A 27,751-nucleotide genomic window follows, 5' to 3' on the forward strand; every position below is an offset into this window, starting at 1 on the left:
ATGCATGTGGGCAAACAGAACTGGAGGAAATCTCCTAGACTCAATTCAGCAGCATTAATGCCATGTCTGCCTGCCTGTAATTTGCTGCCCTGAAATGCACAAGCAACAGGCTGTAGTTCAGGATCAACTGTCTGTGATCCCTCGGTATATACCACAGTGACTCTTTCCAGCCACGAAAATCTCATTATTAGTCTCAACATATATTTTGACCTACGAAATTCTGCACCATTTCTATTAGGCTTTGACGTCATCCAGTTTCTTTCTGCATGACAGCCCACCTTTCCCTGTAGTGACAACTTTGTTTTACCATCTACCTACATGAGAACACCTCTAATATGCTAAAGCTATTCATGGGACCCTGCAGCTGTCCTGAGCACCATCCTTGGAAGAGTTTTGCTAGTAACCTCCCTGGATCCTGATCATTTCAGCATGACCCACTGTCGCCTCCACATACTTCAGGGCTTCATTCAAAAAACAAAGCCTTAAAAATAATATCTGAAATGTGCTCAAGTACACAGCTATTCAGAGCACAGAGTTCTTGCAAATTACTTTCTAAATCATACCTGTTTTCTGAGACCTTTCTCAGGCCTTTTTCTTAGGCACCAGGAACTGATGCTCCATTTCTTTGGCTGCTTTGTTGTGGAACAGAAACTGCACATAAATAAGTCAGTTCTAAACAGACATTGCTTTGAAGAGACTCTTCTCAAAACTGATCTAGCTGGCAGATACTGAAAGAATTACTACTTTGGCCATGCTAAATACTAAATGCACCCTAAAAAACTAAACAGAAATACACACTTCTGGAAAGTGGTATAAACTACCAGATTGTTATCAGGGAGGAAGAAAGTTATCTGGAAGTGTCATTTATACTGACTTGAGAATGGTTATCAGGAATAAACAACGCAAGATCTGTTGCAGAACAAGCGTATCCTGTTCAGAAAAGCTATATAAGGAAGATTCTGTGCCCCAGCCACAGAGGCTATATTATCAGCTCTTTACAGTGCACTTGAAATAGAGCCCTGTCTAGTTCTGGTTTGAAAGCCTCTGAAAACCTATTGAAATGAAGGACAGGGAGAACTGAAGAGGCATCTTAATTAAACAGATTTGAAAAAAATATCCTTCTTCCTCCAAATCATTAATGGACAAAGCTACCATACTCAGGAGTTTTATTTCAGCTATGACCCTAGGAACTTGGTCCTTTAACCTTGGTGCTGTAGAAATATTTTGAATATGCTCTCCTTTCTTGTAAAAACAAAACAGGAAAAAAAGCATGAAAAAAGTATCTTCAAATGCCTGTCAACATGCCTAACACCTGAGGTTCATAGAGCAGCTTTTCTACTGCAAGGTTTTGCAAGAAATAGCATGGGGACTTGCAGTAATCAGCTTATGCCATCATTTGCTTGGAGTAATGAGACAGTAAAAAGTAAGCTTATTCTGTGGAAAGAGAAGATGGGATCCACCTAACTGAAGCAACTAGCAACAGCCTGATCAGTACAAAATTCCCAAACCCTCATGACTTGGAGGATTCAGACAGGCCACCTAGTACCAAGGCCGATGCCTGCCTGAGAGAGCAGAATCCATCACTGCCCAAGCACCACACGCTAAACACCAGCCTCCCAGAATGAGTTTGGTGTCAAAAGCGAGACTTTACATTCGAGGCCAGCCCACACTCAAAATTATTGCAGGAATTACTATTGTTGCATTTTATTCTTTAAGGTGGCAAAGCACTTTGGAAAAGAATATTAATATTTACATTCAGACATAACAGGAACCCAGATTTCACACCAGTTTCTCAGTGACACATCAGTCAATGGTCAAGCCACGCCTTTTGACTCCTGGTTTGGTCCTCACCTTTTTGAGCATGTTCGAAGTAGCACACAGCTAACTAGCAGACACCGTCTAACCTCATCACACAGCTGTCAGGAGAAAATTTTTTTCCCTCTCCAGGCAAGTTTCATATCGGTCTTGAGGAGACGTATTCATAAACATAAGTCTACATAAAAATTAACTCTGATATAACATTCTCAGAGAAATATCAGTGCACTTGAACTTTTGATGTCAAAAAAAGTTGCGACACCTTAAATCCTGAATGAGTGCTCCATCCAGGAGGTTGGTAAATACTGTTTAGGTGACCTGTGACATGAAGCAGATCAGAGGATTACTGGGAGAGGAGTATCCTTTGAAGTGTCCAGCTGTGAAATATGGCACTTCTATTTCTATTTCTACCACATCATCACTACTAATAGAATATATTTCCTCTATATCTCGGATATAATTTAACTCTGTTTTTTTATTTCGTTCTTGTATTTGAGATTTTTTTTTTTTTCTGAAAGGGTGCTATCTTTAAAAATGTGACACCTGACCAACTGAAATGTGTTCCCTGCACATTGTGACTTTGTGATACAATCCTGCAAAGTCTGCTTGGGCAAAAGCCCAAGAAAGGAATTTAACATTCAATCCTGCCTTTGCAGAATCATCTCTTCCAGCCGTGGGTGGACCTTCCAGGGCACGTACCTTCATCAAGGGACGCAAAAGTGCATATGTGCACCATGCAACTGTGTGTGTCTCCTGGGTTCACATTAGAAAATGAACATAAAAGCTATACCTGAAATGACATGTCCATTGACAGCATTTAAACTGTCATTTTAATTTCAGCATTCCCATATTATAGGCAAATAAGCACTCTGAACAAAATTCTTTATACAAAACCTCATGTTTTAGACTTTTTATTTCTTCCCATGTTTTTACAAACTTCTCCAGATAATCCTGGTTCGTTATATGATCTTCCAGATATTCGCTTCCCATTGCTTCATTTCTCTACCTTTTCTATTAATTTATGACGAGAGCTGAACATAATAAAGAGGAGGATGATTTCATTTGTAAGTGCCAATCTCAATTTATACAAAATAACACCCTCGAAAAGATGCTAATATTAAATTAATTTATCTGACAACTGCTGTCCAGGCTTAAAACATACAGCTAATCTCTTACTTGCAAAAAACCTAACCAAATGTCATTTTCATTGGATACAGGACAAAGAGAAAGTTACCTGCTTTTTCCAGTGCTTGCTGCTTTGCATTTGTTCACAGTGAAGTTCTGTAACCTGTTTTCTAACTGCATAAGATTTTTCTGGAAATTATCACAACCTTTTCACATTTTCAAGCAGAATAACGCAAAGAGGATTTTGTATTGAACAGCTCCCTCCTCTTCCCCTCACGATTTGAGAACACCCACCGGTCCATTGCTGATGATCCAGGTCTCTGATGGCTACCCTCCTTCCATGAGAAGGAGCGGGAATTTATCTACAGTCCTGGTTGCTGTTAAAAACCAGGGTGAGTTCCTGCATGGGTCATTGTTGCCTCCTGCAATCCCTGGCCCTGGGTAACTGTCCTCCCCTGCATCCAAGAAGTTTTCTGCCTGTGCTTACAGGGCTCAACAGCCATCTCCTCCTCCTGCCTTTACACTTCTCTCTTCAGCACTTCACTGTGCCACTAGGAAAGTAAGATTCATACTTATACCCGCTTTCCTAAGTTAGGTATGCTATTGCCCATATCTGTTTCTTTGCTGAAGTAATTGTTTTCAGTGAGTTGCATATGACTGTAACTCAGCTGCTTCCTTAAATTCTTTCAGAAACCTCAGATGAACACCCTCCATCCTTAGTGACAGTGAAATACTGCTTCCCTCCCTGGTTTACCTTTTTAAATTAATACCTCTCTCTGCTGGCAGCTGACCTCCATCACCTGCAATGACAGAGTCACACGGAAAGCCTGTGCTGATTTCAGAGACAAAAGGATGAATAAAAAGCAGGTATTAAAAACTATCTCCACCAACAGTTTTATTTAAGTTGGATTTTTTGCTTATTAAGATTCCAAATTGAGATTTTTTTTTTTAAAAAAAAGGGTGTACTTACTTAATAACCCCCATTACTGTGCATTTGGTGCTGAACTTTCAAAGAACATCAAAGTACTGAACTGGCAGAAATGACTGGCTAAATCCTAGGGATCCAAGTTTTTTGAAGGATTCCTCTTTTGGCAGCTGCAGCTTCTTCTGCAGGTGCAGGGAGAACATTTTATTTAAGTCAGTTTATTCATTTAGTTCAATTCAAAGGCTAGTTCACTCAAAGCTGAGAAAATCTTTAGTTGTTAGATACAGAGAACCAATTTCCAATTTACAGAGAAAAACTAGATAGCAACGGATGAAGTCTAGTCTAGCGAAGCTTTTGGGACAGTATGATCTGGCAGTTCTATTATTAACTGGAAAAACTTGCATTTAGATTTATCAAAATGCCTTTGAACTCCATTTTTTAAAAGTCTTCAGCACATTTAAGGAAGCTTTGTATAACCGATTAAAAATACGAACTGTTTGCAATTCTAAAATTTAATTTCACATTTCATCCGGACAGAGATTGGTACAATTTATGGGCAAAAAATAATCTATCAAAAAAATTCCAAACAGAGGCTAGGCTATGTAGTCACTTAAATAAATGTGGCTAGGTATGACATAACTTTCTGAGGAGCAAAATAAGTCTAACTACTGTGTTGAAGTAATAGGCCCTTGCGGAGCAGCATAACCAACAACTACTTAAAAAGAATAAAGCACAAAAAAATACAGCAAGGACTTAAACTAGCACATCGACAGTACTGTGGTATTGCTTTATAGCAACCCCGTATCCTAGAAGCTATGTTCCCAAAGGGGACATAAACATGCCATATTGAGGCACTATAAAACTCCAAGACAACTGGAATAGCTGCCTTCAGGAACCATTGCTAACTGGTTCTCCATTTGCTGTCTTTATTGGAGGCATGTGTTAAAAATGCAGTGCTTTATGTTGAAAGACAAAATGCAATTTGCGTCTAGACCATCTGCATTCCACAAAGTGTAAAACTGGGACTTCAACAGCGCAAGATATCTCCCCGAGACAACTCTCGGGGGACCAGGCGAGCTCCCTTCAGCACGACTTCCTGGCAGGAAGAGAGGAGAATGATGTAAGGGAGGTAGATTAGATTAAAACGAATAAAGGAGAGCATATAAAGATATAACCAGTGCCCTTTGAGACAAATGCTGGCGAGAGCTGTGGGGATGGGGAGGGAAAAGGGAAGTGGGATTTAGCACCCATCCAACAACACAACTGATTGCTTTTTAGGATTCATTTCTGCTATTATGAGGAGACAAAAGCTGCAGGACCACAATGTCACCAGCTATGTGCTGAAGGGTGGTGGAGAAGGACTGACACAACTTCTCCTATCTCTAGGAGGGCTGCCTGCTATTTTATTTCACCAACAGTTCAACAACCTGGTGAAAGCTATGGAATCTGTGAATTTGGCTGATAAAGCGCTAATCATGTGGAATTAAAGTTTATGAAACAAATGGTCGTCCAGGCTGCCCAGCAGCCGGGATGACGACAGGAGTCCTCACCCCTCCCAGTGCCCTCTGGCACTGCAAACTGGCTCCCTCAGCCATGGTGGTACGAGCTGATAAGACAAGCTGCACTGTGAACCAGATCAGGGAAATAATCCAAGCTAAACCCAACAACAACCTGTAAAACAATGCTGTAAAGCACCGTAAGTCTCTGCTGATCCATAGTGACCAGGAACTGTTATAGTTTTTCCTTACTTGTCCTTAGACTAATGACCAGAAAGAACCTCTTTCCTGTTGAATTGTCCTACATATGGAAATACCTTTTTTGCAGGTATTCAAGAAAACTGAGCAAGTATTTTACATTATTACATTAATATTAATTAATAAATCATCATGGTTATTTCATGGTGACTTTTTGCTTTGTTTTCCTACACTGATCTCTACATATGATTGCACTTGCTCATGGTGTAGCATTTGCCTGGGTAAACTGAGCAACTTTATCTGAACAAATCATCATTTGTACACATAACTAAGAACATACACTATAAAGCTGCATGCACAATTTCAGGTATCAGTCAAAAAAATCTGCCTCTCCTGTTTGAAACCATATAAATGCTTGTATTCAAGACCATCTTCAGAAGAAAATCTTCTGTTTCTTACGAAGATGCCAAAGTCATACAAGAAAATGAGTCATTTACTTCCATTTCCCCTTGGTAGAGAAAAACTAGAAGTGAGACACCACTTGTAAAGAATGCAAATTGATTGTGTGAAGGAAATTATGAAACGAGCCAGTGGATAAGGCTGTGTTTGGAGGAACATTTTCTTCTTTCCATCTATTCCCATGCAAAAATTCAGATAACAATGACTTTCAGGCCAGCAACACTCCCTTCTCACTTCTGTGCTAATAAGTACCTTCCTCTTTGATAAACAGGATCAAGGAACAAACCCAGTATTCATGGTGTGCACCTCTCCACTTTGATCACCAGCACTGGCCCTGCTCTCCACCCAACCCAGACACACTGGGGAAAGCGTGGATGCTGCAGCTCAGCTTCTTCTCTTAGGTAAGTCTGACCTTCCGATCTCCTCAGAGATGCACAGTGCTCCCCCAAGCGCCTCATGGCTTTATGATAAGCAGCCAGAAACCTGAGTTGAGATCTCCTTTGGGTGCATCTGCAAAATATCAGAGAAGCAATTTCTACCAAAGCTGGGACCACAAGGGAGCACTTTGCCAATGCTGACTGAAAATTGTACCATAGGGCCTTCAGTGGTAATCTCTTCAAAGTAGCTGGTGAATTGTGTTCAAAAGCTCTTGTTCAAAAGCTCTTCAGAGAAACCACTCCATTGGCTGGACCATAAAGCCAATTAAAAAAATCACATGGACCTGACTGACTAACCAGTCCCCATCCCTGGGCCAGTAGTAACAAACACCTTTTGAGAATCTGCCACCATCAAAAATGAATCTTGGGCACCTAATCACTAACAGTACCAAGGCACCTCTGCTACTGAACTGTATAAAGTGTAAGTGAAGGGCTTTGACTAAACACCCCTTTAGCAGCCATTTCCTCAATCACCGTTATACCTTCTGTACAGTATTTAATACACATTGGAAAAAAATGTACCCAACAGAGGTAGGAGCATTGACCGCAGGCATAAGCCAGCACAATTATTTCCACCCTCTAACAGTAGCTCTGTTTTTACTAACCCAGACACAAACACAGAGGCTGATTAATCATAAAATGTCTGAAGTACAAATATTTTCTATCCTGTTTGTCAAGGGAATAATTTAGCATGGAACAAAACTGGAAAGCAGACAACAATTTAGCATAATGATATCCATCTCTTTCAGTTCCCTTTTGGTAATTCGAAAAAAGCTTGTATTTTAAAAATTAAACTAAACAAAATTACATTTTAAGATGGATACTATTATCACATTTGAGTAGCTTGTGCTTTTTCTTGTTGCAAAGCTAAAATTCAGCATCACAGACAAAAAGGTTTATGAACATTAAGGTTTCCCAGAAGAATAATACTTCTGCCAAACAAAAGCAAGTAAAAGGGTTTGTACTTTCAGACCCACCAGTGAAGGACTTTCCATTATACTATTTGTGTCAACCCTCAGTTCAGACGGCAATTTCCTATCTAACAATGTTTTTCACCTCTAGGAATATTTCTCTTGTGACATTCAGTAAGGGCTGAATACACTTGCCTTAAAATCAAGCTTCAAACTCAGGTACTTTTTTTTTTGGCACTGCACATTTTTTATCCCGAATTCATTGGTTGTCTGGAATATTTTTAATATTAGGGTATTTCCCTTCCATTTCTTTTACTTACAAAACTATTTTTTAAATTCCACTGGATTACTTATATGTAATATAAGTTATAATGTAATGATGTGAAAGGGTTAATTATAGTCTTTTGGTTTGGTTTTTTCCTTCCTTTTTTTCCTCTGAACACTAATGGAGTAATGTTGCATAATATATTTTCTTCTTTTTCCTTATTATGAAACTTTCATACAGTACAATACCTAAATTCCTAATTTTTAGACTACCAAAATTTCTATTCCAAGCATATTTTCAGGGTTCCTGACACAGAACTTCTTAATTGTTACTATCATCTTCACCATGTCTTTTAAAACTTCTACAGTATAAATATAATTCTTCTATCATGATTAAAAGACCTTCAAAACAAAGATCAAAACCCTCTTTTAACTTCACAGATGAGCCAGTGTTTGCTTAATGATAAACACTCACACTCCAAAATCTTACATGGCATTTTATCGCGCACCCCAACCTCTCATGACTAGCATCGGTGTGTGGGCAAGGTGGTCATGTGAAAACATTTTTACCATGGTTAGGTTAGCTGAAAGGTAACTTTAATGCAACAAGCAGTCCAACTTTTCTTGTGGGATGTTTATCTTCCACTGGCTTGACTGGAGGTAGAATTAGTACTTCAGGCTATTGTTGAACCCATTTTGGTTTGTACCGCACCAGTTTTTATGCCGTAATCTCTTCTGGTTTGGATAGCAAACACAACAGTTTATTAAGGGCATGACCCTGAGCATGCTGAAGTAAGTGGAAGAATTCATATTGACTTCAATGATCTTTGGTCTGATGCCTAAGTAAACTGAAAGGCATAACCACTATTTAGTTTAAAATAGTAATGCTCTTGAGACCTTATAATGTTTTTAGGGGTGAGAACCATTCAAATCAAAAGATAATTTTTCAGCTCAGTGTTAAGGATCCTATGAACAGCTGCCACTGATAACTATACTGACCCTTCAATAAACTTACAATCTGCATGACCTGCATACTTCAATATTTGACTGCATGACTTCCATGTAAACCAATGGGAAATCAGATCTGCTGTATATTTAAATAACAGCAGTAAGAGCTTGAACAATTCCACTTAAGTGCTTACACAGAAGTGCTCTTTTGGCAGTGGTGTGCCTTGAAAAGAATGAATGAAGGCCATCTAATCTCTTTATATTGGAAAATTCTTGCACACAAGAAAGAAAACAATTAATTAAAACTAAATTCCACTAATATTAAGAGGTACACAAATTTCATGAATCTGTGACAAATTAAAAGGAGATAGAAAATCTTTTTAAGGGATGTTTTTGGAAAACTCCAGTCTTAAAAAAAACCCAGAACTTTTTCATATTTGCTTCCCATGTATTTAAATGCTCTTCTACATATAGAAATAACTCATCTGTCATGCCAGTGATGTCTACATCTTGTGTGAAACAAAAGCATAAATTGCCCACTACTGTAACTCTTTTAACATGAAATCTTTGCAAATTAAAGAAAAATCAAGAGGAAGCCTTACTTTCTGCAAGCTATTAAGTTAACTCACACAAGTTTTCTGGTGCATCACATACAGAAATAGATCCACACATATATCCCCAACAACACTAACTTATTTATTGGTACTATATGCCAAATCAAAATAAATTAATATTATTAGTTCATTTACATTTTATATTTGTTATTAGTTCATATTAGTTACTCAAATTTTATGCCTAAATCCTCGTTCAAATGGAAAGGAAATTTTTAACATGATGGAGATATGATAAAAATATTTGATGAAATAATATTTTAGGAAAGTAAAATAGAACTCTGTTAAAGCTGAGACTAATCTGCAGGTGTTTTCACTTTGGCTACATCCTTACATAGTGGGTCTGTGAGGAGATTCATGTTGTGTCTCTGAATGCAGCAGCTCCCAAAGCAGGCCTTTGCCCATCTGCGGGTGAGCCTGATTGCAGAAGCTGATACCAAAACAGGACCCACCATGTCATGAGCCTGGAACTGGGCTGCCCAAATAAAAGCTGGGAGTTGATAGTCTGGCAGACCGGTTTTCCTCAGAACAAATTAAATGTATCATGTACCTTTTAAACCTAACAAAGTAGTAGGAATAGCATGAAAATCTACATTAAGTATGTTCATGGCAAATTCTTAGTCCAATTTTGCATTGCTGTTTTTTCTAGCATCTTCTCGTAACAGCTCTGAAGCCATTTTACATAGCGGACATTGGCATGAAATTCACCCTAGTGCAACAAGTTGTGTTTCAATTCAACCCTTATGAAGTCCTTACAACATAAATAGTGCTTATGTGATGGGTGGTATGGTCTGTGATACCAACTTGTTGTTATAATTCAATATGGGACAAGGTAGCTTAGCAGGTGCAGGTGACTTTCTCCCCAAAGATCTGCCCCTGAAAAAAAGGCAAGCTAGTAACAGAGAGACTTGCACATTTCAAACAAGATCAGGCTTACCACTAAAGAAACAATTATTAATTTGAACTGACCATTGCCAAAACATACAAAGACCATGCAGAAACCAAAATCACCACCCCAGAATAAATCCTGCAGTGGCTGGGAAAAAAATCAAAGAAATGTATTTTATGTCAGTAATTACTATCCCTAACAAAAACCTCACATTAAGAAAGAAAAAAGAAAAAAAAAAAGAGGCAAAAAAATCCCAGCATGGAAATAATTGTTTAGTTACTATGAATAGAAGAAAATACATTTCTCTAAGATTAATTCTGTTTCGAGTTTGGAGCCTTGAAAGACTGCCAGCTGTCCGGGCATACATATTTTACCACTGAAGTATGCTTTTGTTTCAGAACAGTTGAGACCCCCAAAATGATGTAATCCCCAGTGGAAGACTGACAAGCTTTGAGATATTCCAAACACAGATGACACATGAAATAGCAAGTAATCAGTGTAACTATATTGTATATTATCCTGCAAGAATCCAACAACACAAACCTAATGCACCAGATAACAGCATTGCTTTGAGCAAACCAGAAGTAGAACGTCACAAAGATTTTTACAAAGAAGAAATCATTCGAGAAGGACAATTATCTACACGGGTGGAGGGAAGAAAGATGGGGGGAACATATGCCTTTCATAATTAGGGGTCCCGATTATACTGTAGCCGAAAGGGTTTTTTTACATTTTAAATTTGATTACATTTCAGAATGAAGCACACTAATTGGTATTTCTGCAGTCTGTTTGAAGAGAACTTCATCTGCTTAGGGAGGGGGGAAAAAATAACAAAACCCAGTGACCTTCATACCATCTATGCCTAATATCTAGTACTTTTGCCTGAAGTATTCATGGTCCCTTTTTGACTGCTGAAGCTATCTCTGGAAATAAGTGCTCTATGACTCATCCCAGTTTATCTCCTCAGAAACCAGGAAAGATATACTAGTGAATATACTAGAATCAAGTAGATATTAAATCCAACAATCACAGCTGATACAAGGAAAAACAAACCAAACTGTTCTGTCTACCACTACAAGCAAGAGACTGGCAGAAGTTATTTGCACAGGCAATGCACAAGGCAATGCACAAGACAGCATCTCAAACCCAGGGGGACTGAGGGAGTTAGTTAAGGAAGGGACACTTACACTGTAAAGCGCAGAAACCCCCACTTACTGCAAAATAAAAGGCATGATGAACTCCCAGTTCCTATCTATCTGCCAGGAACACTGCATTTCTGGAGAAGCAGACAGTAAGTGGGCATGGAAAATGGAAGGAAAAATAACAAAGATTGTAATTTCTTGTCTCATAAAACCAGCTGTAAATGAATATATAATATCACACATATTCCTGTTTCTCGAAATATGTGCCAGACAAACATGTATTTTCTGCACAGAGGAATGCTGTCTAAGGCACAAGAACTGAGGAGGAACCACTGTGAATGTAACGTAGGGGCCACGAGCTCGAAATAAAATATCCAGACCTTTAGGCAAGGATAGATAGCACCAGTGAAGGGACAATGAACTTTCAAGATAAGACTACTTCTGAAGAAAGAAGGAGTTCACAGAATATGAAGCAAGTAGAAAGGCACAAATGAAAAATTACAACCAGGAAAAAAGCAACATCCAGCCTTTGTAACCTGACCTTTACTGATGAAAGCCCCCAGGAACACCTTGGGCACTGACTGTCACATCCCGCTGTGGCTCCTTGCAGACATGTCACAAGCCAAGCAGGTATGCCTGCTCTGTAGGTACATAACCAACTTGGTGAACTCACCCTTGGGAATGGAGGGACAAGTACTTCATAAGGCTGGTTCAAGACACGCAACTAAATGAGATGAATCAAGTCCTTGAAAAACCTCTTTCTGTTGGCCATAAAAAGCCAGACAGACAAGGTTCCTATTTTAAACCTGAGTTAAAGTAGGGTGGTGGGAACAAAACCAGCTTACTCCACTTCCATCCGTGATTGGTACAAGTAAGTGGTTTGGGGGAGTAATGGAACAGAGGGGTTTCAGGGACCTATACAAAAATAAGCGTAATGCCTTTGTTTAATTGTATTTTTATTTTTTCCTTTTTAAAAGTGAATTTGGTAACCAGTTGTGGCTGGAACTGTCCTACAGTAGCTTGTTCTGGGGAACAGAGGGGGTCTACAAGTGGGAGAGGAAGAACATGGCATTTTCACCTAAGGATACAACAACTGGTCACTGAAGTCTCCCCACCATAAATGCTTGACCTGAAATTAGGAATAATGATGGGTAGGAAGATACTTCACATACACGAATGCAGCAAAGGTGCAACACAGCCTACAGGCAGGAGCGTGGAGAGAGCAAAGGCAGGCTTTAGGAGGGGGTGGACAAAAAAAGAAAGTGTAGCAAGGAGCTAAGGGTGGACTGGATCCATGTGGGTGATGGAGAGGCAGAGGGAAGAACTGGGGCAGCGGGCTGGAAGTGAGGGCAGATGTAAAAACAGATGGACAGGAAGAAACACAAGATGGATGGTGGAGGAAAAGAGCTGTGGCATGAAGAGACAGAGGAAGCTAAATGAATATAGGCAGAAAATCTCAAATCGAATCAATTATTCATTAACCTCAGTACTATGTTGCTGTCAAATACCTGCAAAACCTAAGTGGTATGTTTACCTGCTGGTAAACATTAGGAAGACAACCTGCTATTGCACTGATCACTTCACTAGTGCAAGCAGCAGACAGCTCTGATGTGCAGCCAAATTATTTGAACTTGCCAGTAAAATAAGTATCATTCTCTACAGTCAAAATGTTGTTTCAGCTTTTAAGTGTTTTGTTTGCTTACTTCAGAAATTATGTTGAAAGCATCAAAGGAACAACAGTGAGTTTGTGAAGGCAAGCACTCAAAAGTTAACAAATGCCAGAATTACAGTTCCTCAGCATGAACAACATTAAGACACGGATGCAATCGATTAGACCTTACTATTTCTTCTGGGATTTCTTCCTCACTTAGCACACAGGATTTGCAGGAATGTGAGCAGAGTATGGAGAAGATGACAGAAAGGGGCAGAAGAAGAAAAGATGATGAAGAAACCAAAGAATTAGATTCTTTCTCTGACTCCCAATTCTCATCTGCTGTTAGGCAAGGCTACTGGAGGCAAGGCTCTTTCCAAAACTTTATTTTATTAGGTTTTTCTCTTTTGCAGCCTCCATTCTAATAAACCTCTTTTAAGCCAACACAAGGGTGCCTCTGCCACGTCTATATATTCTCCAATTGCTCAACATTTTAAGAGAAGAAAGGCAGAATTCCTGCCGGATTGTGGCATACTTTTGGGGAGCCTCCTCGGTACAGACACACCAATAGTCAGTAACAGCCTGGGAAAGAAGTTGTCATCTAGGCATCTCTGCTTGGTGAACAGGCAGCAACACTTCTCCATGGCTACAAGCATTCCCCAAAGACTGTTTTATAACTCTCGTTCTACCTATCTCTCCCTTTATTAATTTTTTTAAAGTCTTGGGGGGTACATCAATACACATGGTGTACACAGATCTGTAAAACAAGTATGCACAGACAGCAAAAAACAAAAAGCACAGACAAAAACAAAAGCCTGAAGAAGGAGATTTGAATAAACCAGAAACATTCCCACAATATATCCACGCATTCCCCGCATTAACACAAATCCATGCAAGTCAAATACATATTTGTATATCTTTTTCATTAAATAAATGTGTCTAATTGGCTATGACTGGCTGTTGCCACCTCTCATCAGGCAACTATTTCCACAATAATGTTTATTTTAATGAATAAAGTGGGAAATTAAAAGAGAATCAGACATCTGGTTCTAAACTAGCCTCAGTGATGCGTCATGCTTTCTAAAATTGTGTATGGCACAAACATCACTCTGTTATTTACATAAAACTCTTAATTAATAGAGCTTCCTCAATCCAATTTTACAAATATTACTTTTCTTGCCTGACGAAAGGATATCCAAGAAAGAAAAAGGGGAAAAAAAAATCTTTACGCTATGGTCTGTGAACTTTCCTGTCTTGACAGACCACAGTCCCAGTGACTGCAAAAGAGAGCAGGAAGGTCACAGCAAAATGTAACTTGACCTGAACTTTAACTACCAGAGGTGACATTTACTCAACTATAAAATTTAAAACTAAACAAGAACAAATAGGGAGAAAGGATTATGAGAGCACCTTCTCCATGTTGATTTAAAATTCAAGACCATAAGAGATCTGCCTCTCAGGTTTATAGTAAGGGCTTGAGTACACATGAAGAGATTCGTGAGAAAGTACTAATTTAAATAAGGTAGTGCTTTTGAACTTCTGTAGTACATGACAATATTTAGATGTTATTGAAAGCAAAATGGTAGTAGCACTAACAACAGTTCTAAGGAAGGTATTTAAATTGTTACATTAAAAAAAAGCTGTATTAGCAAGCTTGACAGATCAATGAAAATATTTGATCCTGCTTATCCCCTTATGTCAGGATTGATCCATAAACAACATTACAACAGTTTGATCCATCCCTGAAACTTGATCTCAAGACTGTTGCAAGCAGGAGGAGCACTGTACGTTTTCATTCTGATTTATACAGAAGCAGAACCTGACCCTTAAAATATAATATATATAAAAGCAAATTATATTGAATATAATGAACGATTGAACTGAAGAGCTCCAGAGCCAAAATCCATGAGTCTCCAAAGCTTGAGATGAAGAGAAGAAAATTAGAGGATGCTGACTAGTGAGCTGCATGGGCAAGTGATTTATGTTTAAGCCATAAATCCCTGAGCTATTTATTAAATTCTAGGAATTCTTTTCAATGTGATTTTTATATTCCTGGATCTCCTGTTGAGATGTTAAGGTGACCAACACAGCAAAGGTTCTGCAAGATAGAAGATGGGTTATGGTCAATTATTCAAGAGATTTCTTTGTTTTAACACTGCAATAATACAAAGCCATGGACTCCCTTTTATGTCTGGGCTCAACTGCTTCTTGAAATACTGGATTTCACCATATTGCATCATCATTAAAACACATGGAGATAGCTAGCCTGACACAGGTTGACTGCCCAAAATTCAAAGGGCAGAATTCACCCCTGTTGAAATCTCATGGTAAGCACAATTACCACCACCACTGAGCTGAAGAAAACAACTAGAAATAGCTAAAGTGAACAGTTATTCCTCCTTGCCTTGGCAAAGGCAATGCTGTCTGTCCTTGTATCATCAGGTCCAGCACATAGTGTGGTATTTAAAACAGATACCAAATTGACAAGAATTATAACAGAATACTTAGAAACTCTTACAAGAAGGCATTCAAATGTAACAAAGCAAAATTCTGCAATCTACAGCAAACACCTTAAAATTTGTGTCTCTGGAAAAGAAAAATCTCATTAGTTTTCTGTCATATGGGTGGTGACTAATAAAAAGTTCTTTTCTTTCTTTTTTTTGTTTTGTTTTTTTCTTTAATTTGACAGTTATTTAATACTTCACCATTTTTGATTTGCCATGCTGGGTGTGCTCTGTAAAACAGCAAGAATTTACTCATAATTTTACAATATGCCAAAACTTGAAGGTTTTGCAAGGAAGTGACTCATATGGAAAGAAGGAAGAAGAAAGGATTTAACCATGCCACATACATATAAAAGTAACTTTTAAAAAGTTGCCTAATTCTAAAGCAGCTTCTGTTTTCATTTTATGCTTAAAGTAAAGAGATATTTGATGTTGGAGGCATCTTCTAAATGCTATTGAATATGCATGCTGAAAAAGAATACAAATCATTAATGAAAATTGCACCATATCAGTTTCCTGTTGCAGTTGGCTGTCCTGCTAAATTGGCAGCAAGACAGTGGCCTGCAGAGCTGCAGGCATATGTCTCATGTTAAAAAAAGAAAAAAAGACTTTATGTTATAAACACTTCAATGAAAATTACTATCCAGTTTGGAGCCAACTGAAACCAGGTGCTGAAGACAAAATAAACAGACAATGCAGGAAAGTTAAGTAAAAAAAAAATCCCCAACACTGGTGGCCTTCTGTTGGGATTGTCTTCTACCATACATTTTAATGTACACCATGAAATCCAAACAAAATATCCCTGCAAGTGTACAAAGCAGCCTGCTTTTCTCACCTTTAGGCTTTTTAAAACTGATTTTTAAGATATGCCCCCCATATTTTTAAGACCTACAAAATATATGCATATGCAAATTTAGATACAAATTAATCCAGAACACTACTGCAGTTTGTCTCCCAAACAATTAATTAGAAAACCCTCTGTTTCCCAGCTGAGAAATAGCCCAGGAATCCACCCAGGCAGTGACACAAGGCCTGAAGTCAGTGACCACTGATTTGGCTTGCTCGTCTCCCACTTGCCGTCCACAGATTTTGAACAGAAATGGGAAAAAGCCTTTAGAAATGTCACAGCAGCAAGTTACTGAGGTCTTAAGAGCTCAAGGATCCTAAGGAGAGCTGACAAAAATTAGGACACATACTCTGTGCCTGCAGAGAGCAAGTCACCACTTCGGTGCATACCCAGTTTCTCCCGGTTTTTGCAGAGAGGTCACAACAATCCCCATGAATCCTTTTGACTGTAGGGTAAATCAGATTAATATCCTCGGACATGTGACCTTTATTCCCCAACAGCTCTGTTACCATGAAGCAAAGGACTGAAGTGTTGCAGCAGCGGCAGCATCTCAGGCTTAATTAAACTGCAGGAGCTCCCTATGCAGCCTCTCTTTCTTGGCGAGGCAGCAGCTTTGCTCATGTCTTCCCAGTGCCCACAAATACTTCTTACTGGATCGTGTCCAAAATGCACCGAGAAAATAATAGAGATACCAGGAGGTCATCTTACACACACTCTCTGCCAGTCAAAGAGTGGAGTATTTTAGGTGCCTGTAAAATCAGCTAAGGCAACAGGAAAAAAAGCCTCCTGAACATCCAACTCCCATTTCAGAACTGGGGAGCAAATGGTCTGGGTCTCCTCTGGCTGCAGTAATAATGTCTGCACTGTGGCAGGATGAAGCTGTTTAGCTCTATCAACAGAGACCACATTTTGTCATCCAGCGCAAAAGGGAAAACTCATTCCAACTCTGCATTATCTTCACGCCAGCCCAGGAGGGCTCTGTGGGGCAAGGACCATCTCCTTGTTACTGGGAAAGACACAGGGAGCATGGGAGAAAGAGAAAGAAACATTGCCATAATCTGAGATGACTTTCTGTTTTGTCATTTGATTGAAGCCATCCTGTGAGAAAGTTTTTCTTCCTTGTAATGCATCCAGATGATGGCAGCAGCCCTGAAGTTTGCACAGCCACACCACACCACCATTTACAGCTTCTGTCTATCACAGCAGATTTAGCTCTACACAGACCATCTCAGTGGCATTTCTGGAGTTTGCCTTCATTACAGAACTGCAGTTATGACTTATGGGCTACAGGACAGAGCAGATTCCCCCGAAAACACAGCCTATAATCACGCACATACAACAGCCTGACGTGGTGGGAAGAGGTCTTCTTCCCAATTCAAACTGGAGTGCAAAGCTGTCCCACTAACATTAGGCATGAAAACAACCCTTTAGCATCACAGACTAGAAGAAGCTAATCAGTATTTCAGAGAGAAGCCTGTCTGGACATTCAAAATGTTTACTATTTGATGTGTTGAGGTATTCCCCCACACTCTGTAACCCACTTCATGAACTTTTAACATAAACAGTTTAGCTTATAAACCTTCGCTCTGGTAGGGAGCTGATCCCTATCTACTAAACCTACTGGCAGCCAGACTCCTATGCACGCCTAGAATCAAGACGTAACCCTTAAACCCAAGTCCTGTACCCAGACATGCAGCACTGCCCCAGCGGGACCCAGCATTGCTAACACATGGCTCTTATTTTTTGTGCAGACAATACAAATGCAAAGCTCCTGAAGTGTGAACAGGCAAAATGGAAGCTCTTGAGAAGGCCTGAAGACAGCACAGCTTGTTAAGACTTCTCTAAATATTCTGAGTAAAGAATTTGGAATTTCTTGAATTATGTAGTCTTAGAAAACTCAGAAGGGATAATATTTAATTTTGGGTTTTCTATTATTTCCCTAAATGATAGCAAGAAACAATTTGCTTGCAGCTTTTTTATTTTATTTTGAATAAATACAGCCAGTTATAGTTCTCAGCATAAATACTCACACCACATAGAAATACCAGATTAACCCTTCTCTAATTTGTCTACATGTTCCCATTAATAATGTGTTTCGATTTTAAGAACGTGTGAAAAAAGTCTCTTTGTAGTAGGGATTAAACTCCCAATAAACAGAAAAAAAAAGCGCAAATGTTTTCTTCAAGTCATTTTTTTTTTTTTCCATCAGTTCTGCTGTGAAACTCATGGACTACTTGGAAATAAGCTGTTATACAAGGGAGGGACAGGGTTAGCCTTTCACTGCTCCAGTGGAAACTTTATTAAGTTTCTAGAAAATAGTCTTGATAAAAGCATGGAAAATTTAAAATCACTCAGAATTTACTCTTGGATTTTATGGTTTTAAACTACGGTAGTTTAACAATATTTTCCTGAACTGCGTGAATGTGGGAGGGGTGGGAAGAAATCACTAGCAGGTACCTGAGCTACACCTCCACTGAGAAACTGGGGAAGCTCTCTCCTACACAAGGTGGGTGGTACATTCAATCTAGTCTAAAGGGGCTACATTATAACCCCAGCCAAGGACCTAATTTCATACCTACCTACCCATAATATAACCAGGTTTGGGAAATTGTTGCTCCAAACCAGCCGTAAAGCTAAGACCGCAGCCAAATAAAAGTGAATGTGTCTGTCCTCTGAGGGAACTGGCCATCCCTGTCTAGGAATGTAAATGCTTATTGCAAAACTGGGATTGATTTTAGGATTCATGATACTTAGGTCACGCTAGCAGTAAGGTAATGATACCTTCATTAACATGTAACTTCATTAATGTGCAACATCTCCCCCAAGAATCCTGTGCTGAAGACAATCAGAAGCAGAAGTAGCCACAACACCATGTGTTTAACCCAATAGGGCAATGCCTACACTTCAACCCACAGAATTTAGAAAAAGCAACGAAAAGGTCCAGAAATCCATTTTATGATTAAAACATTCTGGTTTTAGAAGTTGATAAACAGCAGTTACTGGCACAAGAGGGTTCCTGCCACACCTATGCTCGAGAGGGTGCAACTGATACCCACAGACCTACCAGCTGAGAGTTGCTGCACGTGGACAGCGTCGCTGGCTGCCCCGCAGCCTGGCAGTGCCTGCTGGCCTCCAGAGCACAACCCGAAAGGCAGATCTGCTCTACAAAGCTCCCAGAGATATGCAGATGAAAAAGAGAGAACGGTGCAGCTGAAAAAATAGATTTTTAATTGCTTTGTGGCTCTATTAGCATTACTTTTGCATACGTTTGTAGTTGTACAGAACTCTACATGGACATTTACAAAACTAGATGAACAGATAAGATGATAAAATAAATACAATATTTCACAGCTCTTTTTTTTAACAGCTGCCAAAAAGACACCTCCCCCCACCAATGCCCCCAAACCCAGCATTGTGTTGAAAAGCATCATTTTCCATCATGTTTTGGTCTGTTCTGTTTCCCCTCCAATTTGTAACATTCTGCTGGAAACAGTGATGAAGAACATATGTCTGCGGTAAATTACACCCAGGAGAAATCTTGGAACTGTTACATACAGTTTTATTATCCAAGGCATTAAGATACTCTACCACAACACGTATTATTTAACAGTTCCATCAAACACAACACCACTAATATACTTTTATATTATTATGCATGCAAAAATATTGTCTCACATTTCTTAAATCTTATTGGGTGATTAACATGTTGCATTTTCATTTTAATTAACAGTTCCAGGATATTTTTTTTAGTGCTTCAATGAAACAAGGTGTTACATAAATGCAGAATGTTATTGTACAAATATTTTGGAAAACACATGTTCAGGCAACAATAAAGTTGAGAAGACTAACACTCAACAGCCAGGAAATTGTGAGTGCTTACGCTTCTTTCACAATATAAGTTTTCGAAAGAGCTGCATCTTAACGTATTCTGCAGAGGGCTGCAATCATCTAGGCTACATCAGAGAAACCTAGTGTGGCCAACTGGACAGACAGACTAACATCTCCAAGAACTGCTTTCTTTTCCACTACTGCAAATACTAATCCAGTTTCACTAGGTAACACCAAAAACCAAACATAGCATAAATATGCCCTGTGCACTGAGCCGCATCTTTTGGGGGAGGTTTGCACTAGTTCTGTGTGGTTGTCACATCACTGGAGATTTCCTATAGGCATAGACTCAGGCAAGCATAAGTAAGTTTACATTTAACAAGTATAACAGGAATAAAAGATACCTTGTATAAACCTGGCTATTACTTCGACTGATGACCTCAAAAGTCAAGTTTTCTAAACTTTACAAGGGTTTTGCATTTTATTTAAGTGACTCCATGGGAACAACAAATAAAACCAACAAAAATGTGTATCTGTCAAGATTGCACACCTTCCATGCTTCTCAGAGAAGAGGAAAGCAAAAAGCTTAGGCAGCAGTTCAGAGCTACAGCTGAGATACGGCTTTTAATTTCAACTTAAATCAACCAAACAGCCTTAGTACAGCATTGGGTCCAAACTAAAACCAAAACATCAGGCACAGGTGCATTGGGAAGCAGAGCACAAAGTCCTCTTACTGTTCAAAGACATGTAATCACTAATACTTGAAAATGTAATTTAATGCTTTTCTTCTTCAAGTTCCAAAATGAGTTACACAAAGCTAAGAGCACCAGTCCACTTCATGAACTGCAAACTGAGACCCAGAGAAAGTTACTTGCTGAGAGAGAGTCTCACTTACTTTATTAGTACTTATTCATCATGTGTAAGAATAGCTGAAGCTATACTGTTCCGGTTCTCTGTGGTGTTCAGTCCATACACTGAATGCAGACATGGCTCATAGAAAATACACTATATAACCATGAAATTGAAGACTGTGCTACAGTGCAATGATGGTTGCATGGGAAACTGAGTTACTGGCATTTCTCAACTTTGAAGTGCTTAGCTTTGCAGACTACATATTATTACTTGTGTACGTCTTTTTAAAGGCAACAGTCAATTTTGCTATCTGTTGCTATAAGCAAAGCTGTCCAATCATGCATTGACAACAGGGTTTGAAACTTCAGCCTGCAGCTCTGCAGATTAAGCTACTTAGTAAGAGCGGATTTACTGCAGAATGGATATTGAATATTCAGGAACTCAGGTCCCACATGGGAACCTGGAGGTGAGGAGTGAGCCAGCAGGCAGTGTCTTGAAGTCTCCCAGTAACTGGCTTACTTTTCTCTCCCGACATACCCGATTTAACATTCTTCCTATCACTTACCTTGATGAAAAGCTGAAAATGAAAGACCGTGAACATTTTCCTTTGTTCTGATTGTGAATAATATGTTCCAATAATTATTGAAATTTATTTTAGTCTAATTAACTTTTGTGGCTATTTAAGAACAAAAAAGGTTTTCTCTTGTTTCTGACTTACAGTAAAATGAGGGCAGAATGCCCAGACCCATGGCTCTTGCTAACCTGTAGGGCTGGGCTGACCTTGTGAAAACAGACCAACCTGTACCTGCTAAAAGGAATAGCTGGTGTGTAGTTCATAGTATGTTCTGCTGGAAGCAGAAGATGTCCCAGCATTATAGTCACTATTGTACCAAAAGGGGAAACTGGCACTGTCATCTAGTTGCCATCTTTCAGCCCTGCTACAAAACCCCCCTGCTGTGCCTTTGAAAGAAAGCTTGCAGGTGCTCCTACGGTTCTGACTTGCTTTGCCTCCCAAGTCACAAGCAAGGTACCCAGGGTTCAGAGGGAAGCAGGATGTGGAACACAGGCCTGGTAAAACACAGGTCAAGGAAGAGGAGGTCTAAGACTGCTCATGTTTTCTCAGTTTTCCCAATTCAACTGCATTGCAAATATAGCAAATTACAAATTCAGCAAATACCACTAATGCTGAGAAAGCAATCTGTTAGATGAATAAAGGCTTGAAAACTACCTAAGGGGCATTCCTAGAAATTCCATTTTATACTTTCCTCCCAAGACAACCCTTATTTTTGGTCATGACAGTAAGTTTTAGTATTTTTTTTCCTCTTTTATGATTAAGTCAAAAGAACTGTTGTTCTAAATAAGATGTAAAACAAAGAATGCTGATAAACCAAAAAAGTATGCAAACAAGGGGAAGTACTGTCACACACTTATGCAGAAAGCACAAACATGGTTGTGCTAAACACACAGATACAGAAATAGAAGGATGCAAGGACTCCGGCTTTGTGTTATAGAATTAACTTCATCACATAATAATGATGTGCTTGATATAAAACTACCTGTGCTGGGTCTGGCTGGGATGGAGTTAACATTCTTCACAGCAGCTTGTACGGTGCTCTGTTTTGGATTTGTGGCTAAACCCACTTTGATAACACATGAATGCTTTGGCTACTGCTGAACAGTGTTTGCACAGTGTCAAGACTTTCTCTTTTTCATAGTCAGATGCCCCACATAACAGAGTGAATACTTATGCCTAAGGAGATGAATGCTGTACTTCAGATACCCACCATGCTTCTAATAGTCCATCCACTATGTAAAAAGACAGAAGTAATTTTATTTCATAAACTAAAGAATCTTTGTACTGAAACATTCATTCACCTGTTCACCTGCCCAGAAGTTGAGAGCAAACACCCAGATATTCACTTTTACTCAGGAAACGTGCACACTGGAAATCAAGCATACAAGTATTTCGTAAAAACTATGAAATTATTGACAGGTTATGGAGCATAAGACAAGCACAATGACTATTTTGATGTCCATCTGTGCTTGCAACTACATAACCTGAGAGCATAGAGAGCAACAAAGGAAGCATCTATGTACAAAGGAATGCAGCTTCTCTCTGGTACTCGACTGAAGTTTTAGAGACTTCAAATCTTCCCATACTTACATTAGGCACAACAAAGAGAAACTGATAAAACTGTGATTCAAAACACTGTCAATCATAGCAGAAAAGGCAAAATATGAAAACGGATGTTTAGAAATGGCTCCACTGCATCCAGTAGAAGATACCACTGAAGCTGTGAGGGAAGAACTACATACTGGACAAGATGTGCACTACACATTGAAAAACAGAAGAGCAAAAATCTACAAGAAGCCTGGAACACTGTGGGCACCATGGCCAAGAGTATTAAAGTAACAGCACAGTGCACATATGACTGAACATGTCCATTCCTTCAGCAAGAGTCTTTTAACCATTACAGTATTTTACACTCACAGCAACAGCAGACCGGTCAGACGACACCTGAATTTTGAAGTAGAGCATCCACAGGGAATGGTACCAGAATAATTAACAGCAGTATTACTCTACTTTCCTTGAGACTCCCCACTTAGGCCAATTCCTGACAAAGGCTTTCAACTATAAGCCCCTCACATCTTGACTTATGTTCATATACTCCCTACCTCAAAGATGACCTAGTCAACGACCTGCTCACTATTAGTAAATATTGAGAAAACTTACAGCAGGAAGCGAGATTCTTTCTGCCATTCAGATATGCCACCCTTGAGACATAGTTCAATCATCCTAATGAATGTTTTTAACAATTTTTTTTTTTTTCTAAAATGTGACACTGGCAGCAAGAGGTTAGGGCTTTCCTATTCTATGAGTGGTCATCTAAAAAAGGCTTAGCATGCTATTTTTAAAGGCTAATGTTCATGTTGTTTCAGCAAAAAGCTCAGTGTTGGTTTTAGACACATTTCTTCTTTTATGCCAGACAGGCCAGCTCCTCATATTCACAAAGCAACTGTGGTTCACTGAACATGCTTCCAGAATTAATTTTGACTTCCCAGGGTCAACTTTACACTGATCAATGAAAGAAATTGTGGAAAAGATTACCTTATGAAAACACACAAACTTAGCCAACCTTTAACAAAAAGAACAACTTGTAGAGCTTTCATCAGACTCAGCACTCTTCAAGGACAGCCTGTCAGCATTTGGCATATATGAACATGGGAGATGGAACAAATCTACAGGAAATCCTTGTGCTTACTCATGTACCCTCAGCACCACAGACAAGTCAAGCCACTTTTATGTTTCTCCCAGTTCCCGCGTTCCCAGCCATCCAGTTTCTCACCACACAAGCAGAATCTTACCTGTTATTTTCTGCAACAAAGGAGATAGCTGTGGCTCATCATTAATGGCCTTGACTAGGGCCTTTTTCACCTCTTCTTCAGCTGCATCCAGCTCTTTTCCACTTTTGATTTCTCCAACTACAGAATACATGTATACCAGCAAGACAAGAAAGTCCTCACAGGTATAATCATATTTCATCCTCTTGTTGTAAGACTTGATCATTGGTAATAACTGGTTCAAAACACTGGGCATTTCTGACTCGCCAATAGTCTGAAAAATAGAAGGAAGATCTTGTCAGATTGCCCCCATAGTGCTTATCAGTTAGCATCAGACATGCTCCTGCCTGTCTCTGCAAGTTACTATTTCCCATAATAGCAGTGCTCATTTAATGAAACATTGTTTAATATTTGAATTATTTGTCAGCACATGGTCCTGTGACTTATTTGCTACTCAGACAACAAATTTATTAGTTTTCTACAAGTTTCTTCGCAGGGACTCAGGATAGACACATCTTAGAACTTGAAAAGGCTGATGATCAGATCTTCTCCATGTACCAGTATGATGAGAGGACAGGAGCATCAGTCTCCACGATATGGATAGAAATGGTACAAAGCACAAGGTCAAATGCTTCCTCTAAATTTCAGGCCTCCTCCTTGGGCCTGATTTTGTACTTGAGCAGGGAGTTCAAAGCCCAGCTCCCATTGACTCCCAGTTGCTATTGCAAGCTCTCAGCACGTCGGCAAACCTGACCCTATGCTTTCAGGTCAGAAACCCAGAAAATTAGAAATGGAGGAAACCACCTGTGAGGCACGTGGTTTAAGTGATCGGCATGGTTTCCTAAAAGAGCTCTATGACAGGACAAGGACAGGGCAGCAATCAGTGGCCTGGTGTGTGCCCTAACCCTCTTCTCCCTCTGCCTTCTTCACAACACACTCACAAGCTTCTCAAGCCATGTAAGAGGGGTCTTCCACACTGAAAAGCCTTTTCTGTTAGGCAGATCAGGCTCATTCCCACAGCACATCCCTGCTGCGAGGTGAGTAAGACGAAGGTCATGTGGAAGCAGGGAGAAGTACGTGACAGTGAGGCTGAAAGATGATCACAACATGTACACGAGGAGAGGAAGACTGGCAGAGAAAAGCAGGGGGAAACTGAGAGTATGCTGGGATGTCCTAGGCCCTCAGTAGTTGAAATCGCACTTACTTCTTCTAACCTATGTGGGAGAGGTGTCTGTACAGCTTTACTGTGGTTGTAAAAAGGAGACTTCAGACACAAATCCCCTGAAGTGCCACGCTGACATCCACATCACGTAACACCAAGGCTGGAGTGTAGATCTACTGTGTGGGTCTGCCACTCAGGACAGCAGAGTCACTAATGGTACTGCCAAAGTGCCACCCTCGCTGTGTGCACACACCTGCATATGAAATCTCTACACACTAGTTTTCTGCTGTGGGTTAGTTTGCAGCTCAGCAGTGGGATCAGGTGAGAAGTGAGGCCAGTGCAAGGCAAGCAGAAGGAGCACGTTGCTCGTGAAAGGGGAGGGAGGTGTGGGAGGAGAGAACAAGAGCCTTCCTCTCTCCGTGGCAGTGATCGCTCCGATCCATCCAAGAGGTCTCCTGCAACACCAGTACCCTGTCCCTTGCCCTGTGATCACCAAACAGCTTCCTGTGAAAATCTGTGGGTCAATTTATAGGGTAACATCAAATCTCTTATAATCCAAAGAGTTAAGTCTGCAAACATTTATTCTTGGTTGTTACTACAGTAACTTCAAAAAGACTAGTCATGGTAAACACTTACCACAGCCAATAATATACCCTTTAAATAGATTCACAGTAAGTAAATAAAATACAAAACAAACTAACCAGAAAGAGACACAGGTTTATACAGTAACAAAATCAGGCAATTAGACTTATCACTGCTTTTAACTGCATTAGTTTAGTTCTGAGCTCTTCTGACAACTGAGTAGTTTTTTCTGAAACCTGGGCAGGGATTTCCGAGTCTAATTTTAGGAACATAGAGAGTAAAAGTTTCATTTCCTGGAGTACTCCATACAACAATTCAGGGAATCCTGGTTTTGGTTGTATTTTGTTTTAGCTGTTCTTTGACAATCTCAGCAACACTAACAAGCATCTCATAAACTGTAATTTTTATACTTACACCGATCCACTACAGATCTTGCTCATAAAGAAAGCATGAATTACTCAAGTTCTCAAGAAAACTTTTTCCAGCCTGTGCTATAGGAAACACCACTTCTGCAGACTTTGGGCCCCACCCTGCTCCTGACATACAAGTTTTGCCATGGACCCATCTTTCAAGGGACTTTAATGTGGTCAGATGTTACGTTTCTATTTGAATACATACCTTAGAGAAGAATTTTCTAACTACCCACATGCTAAACCTAACAGTAAGTGCAACTGTGGACTTGAAGCAGTAAATTACAAAGCTACAGTGGTCAAAAGCATGTGGGAGCCAAAAAGGAACATTTAGAAATCCGGGAGGGGTTGGCACCCTGTGTGTGTTTGGGCAGGGAGCGTTAAATCACATGCACAGCAAGTCCAGGCGCTGCTCCGCCTGGGAAGCAAATCTATGGTGTTTGGCGCCAGTCTGGCACACGCTGGCAGCTGGGCCACCCTCAAGACAAGGCTGTCAGTTCCCAAAGTTCAATTCAGCCCTGCCTCTGTTCAATATTACCTGCTCTCTTCTTGAAAAGTGACACACAGAAATTCTCATCCGTACTCCAGTACAATAAATACCAGATCATCCAGATCCTAAAACGGAAAAACACAAAACTTCCAAGGAATTCAGAGCTATGCAGCTACTGGGAGAAAGCCTAAGAACTGAAGATTAACCTACATGTGAAGTTATTCTGGAATAGACAACAAACTTCAATCTATATTAATCTGAATTCACTTTCAAGGAGAGCAAGCTCTATGCCATGTATTATTGAACATCATCTATTTCTCCCTCCCCTCCCAACATACAAACTCTCTACTTCACCCCATCTCTACATATCTCACAGCATGCTCTTACAACACCAAAGATGAGTTCTTGCAAAAGCTCTGTTCTGTATGAACAAATTATCCAAATGCATGGAGCACTGAGGATGCACATGGTTGTATAAAACAGTAGGGTCAACAGCTTCTGCTTGAGGATAGTAGTTCCTGAGAGTACACGTGTACAGCATCTCTGGCAAACTTTCAAACATACATGCTAAAAAAAAATTGGGTCTAAACTTTCAGGATGATTTACTGTAGGGCGGGCTAAAACTCAACAACTTAAAGCAACAATTGCCACCTCTTATCTTCAAAGTAAAAATGAAAGAGAAAAAAAAATTCAACAGCTATAATAAACCGTTAACTTCAGAACGCACGTAGGGTCTTTCTGGGTTATGAACTTCTCTGGAATGTTTTTCCCTTATCTCTTGGGAAATGGCACTACAGAGGACTTCAAATGGAACTGCCAAGTTTCAGAGGCTATTCTGTCCAAACAGGCCAGTTAGACTGGAG

General features: G+C 39.7%; 1 protein-coding gene across 1 annotated transcript in view; it reads right to left on the reverse strand.

Moving 5' to 3' along the window:
• The window catches only part of SCFD2 (sec1 family domain containing 2), a 204,022-nt gene that overhangs the window by 88,560 nt on the left and 87,711 nt on the right, over positions 1–27,751 (reverse strand). Inside the window, exon 5 of the mRNA XM_074866190.1 lies at positions 24,269–24,518. Coding sequence (XP_074722291.1) covers positions 24,269–24,518 — 250 coding nt within the window. The remainder of the gene's footprint in view (positions 1–24,268; positions 24,519–27,751) is intronic.

This window comes from Strix uralensis, chromosome 4 (assembly GCF_047716275.1).
Source record: "Strix uralensis isolate ZFMK-TIS-50842 chromosome 4, bStrUra1, whole genome shotgun sequence".
Taxonomy (NCBI): domain Eukaryota; kingdom Metazoa; phylum Chordata; class Aves; order Strigiformes; family Strigidae; genus Strix; species Strix uralensis.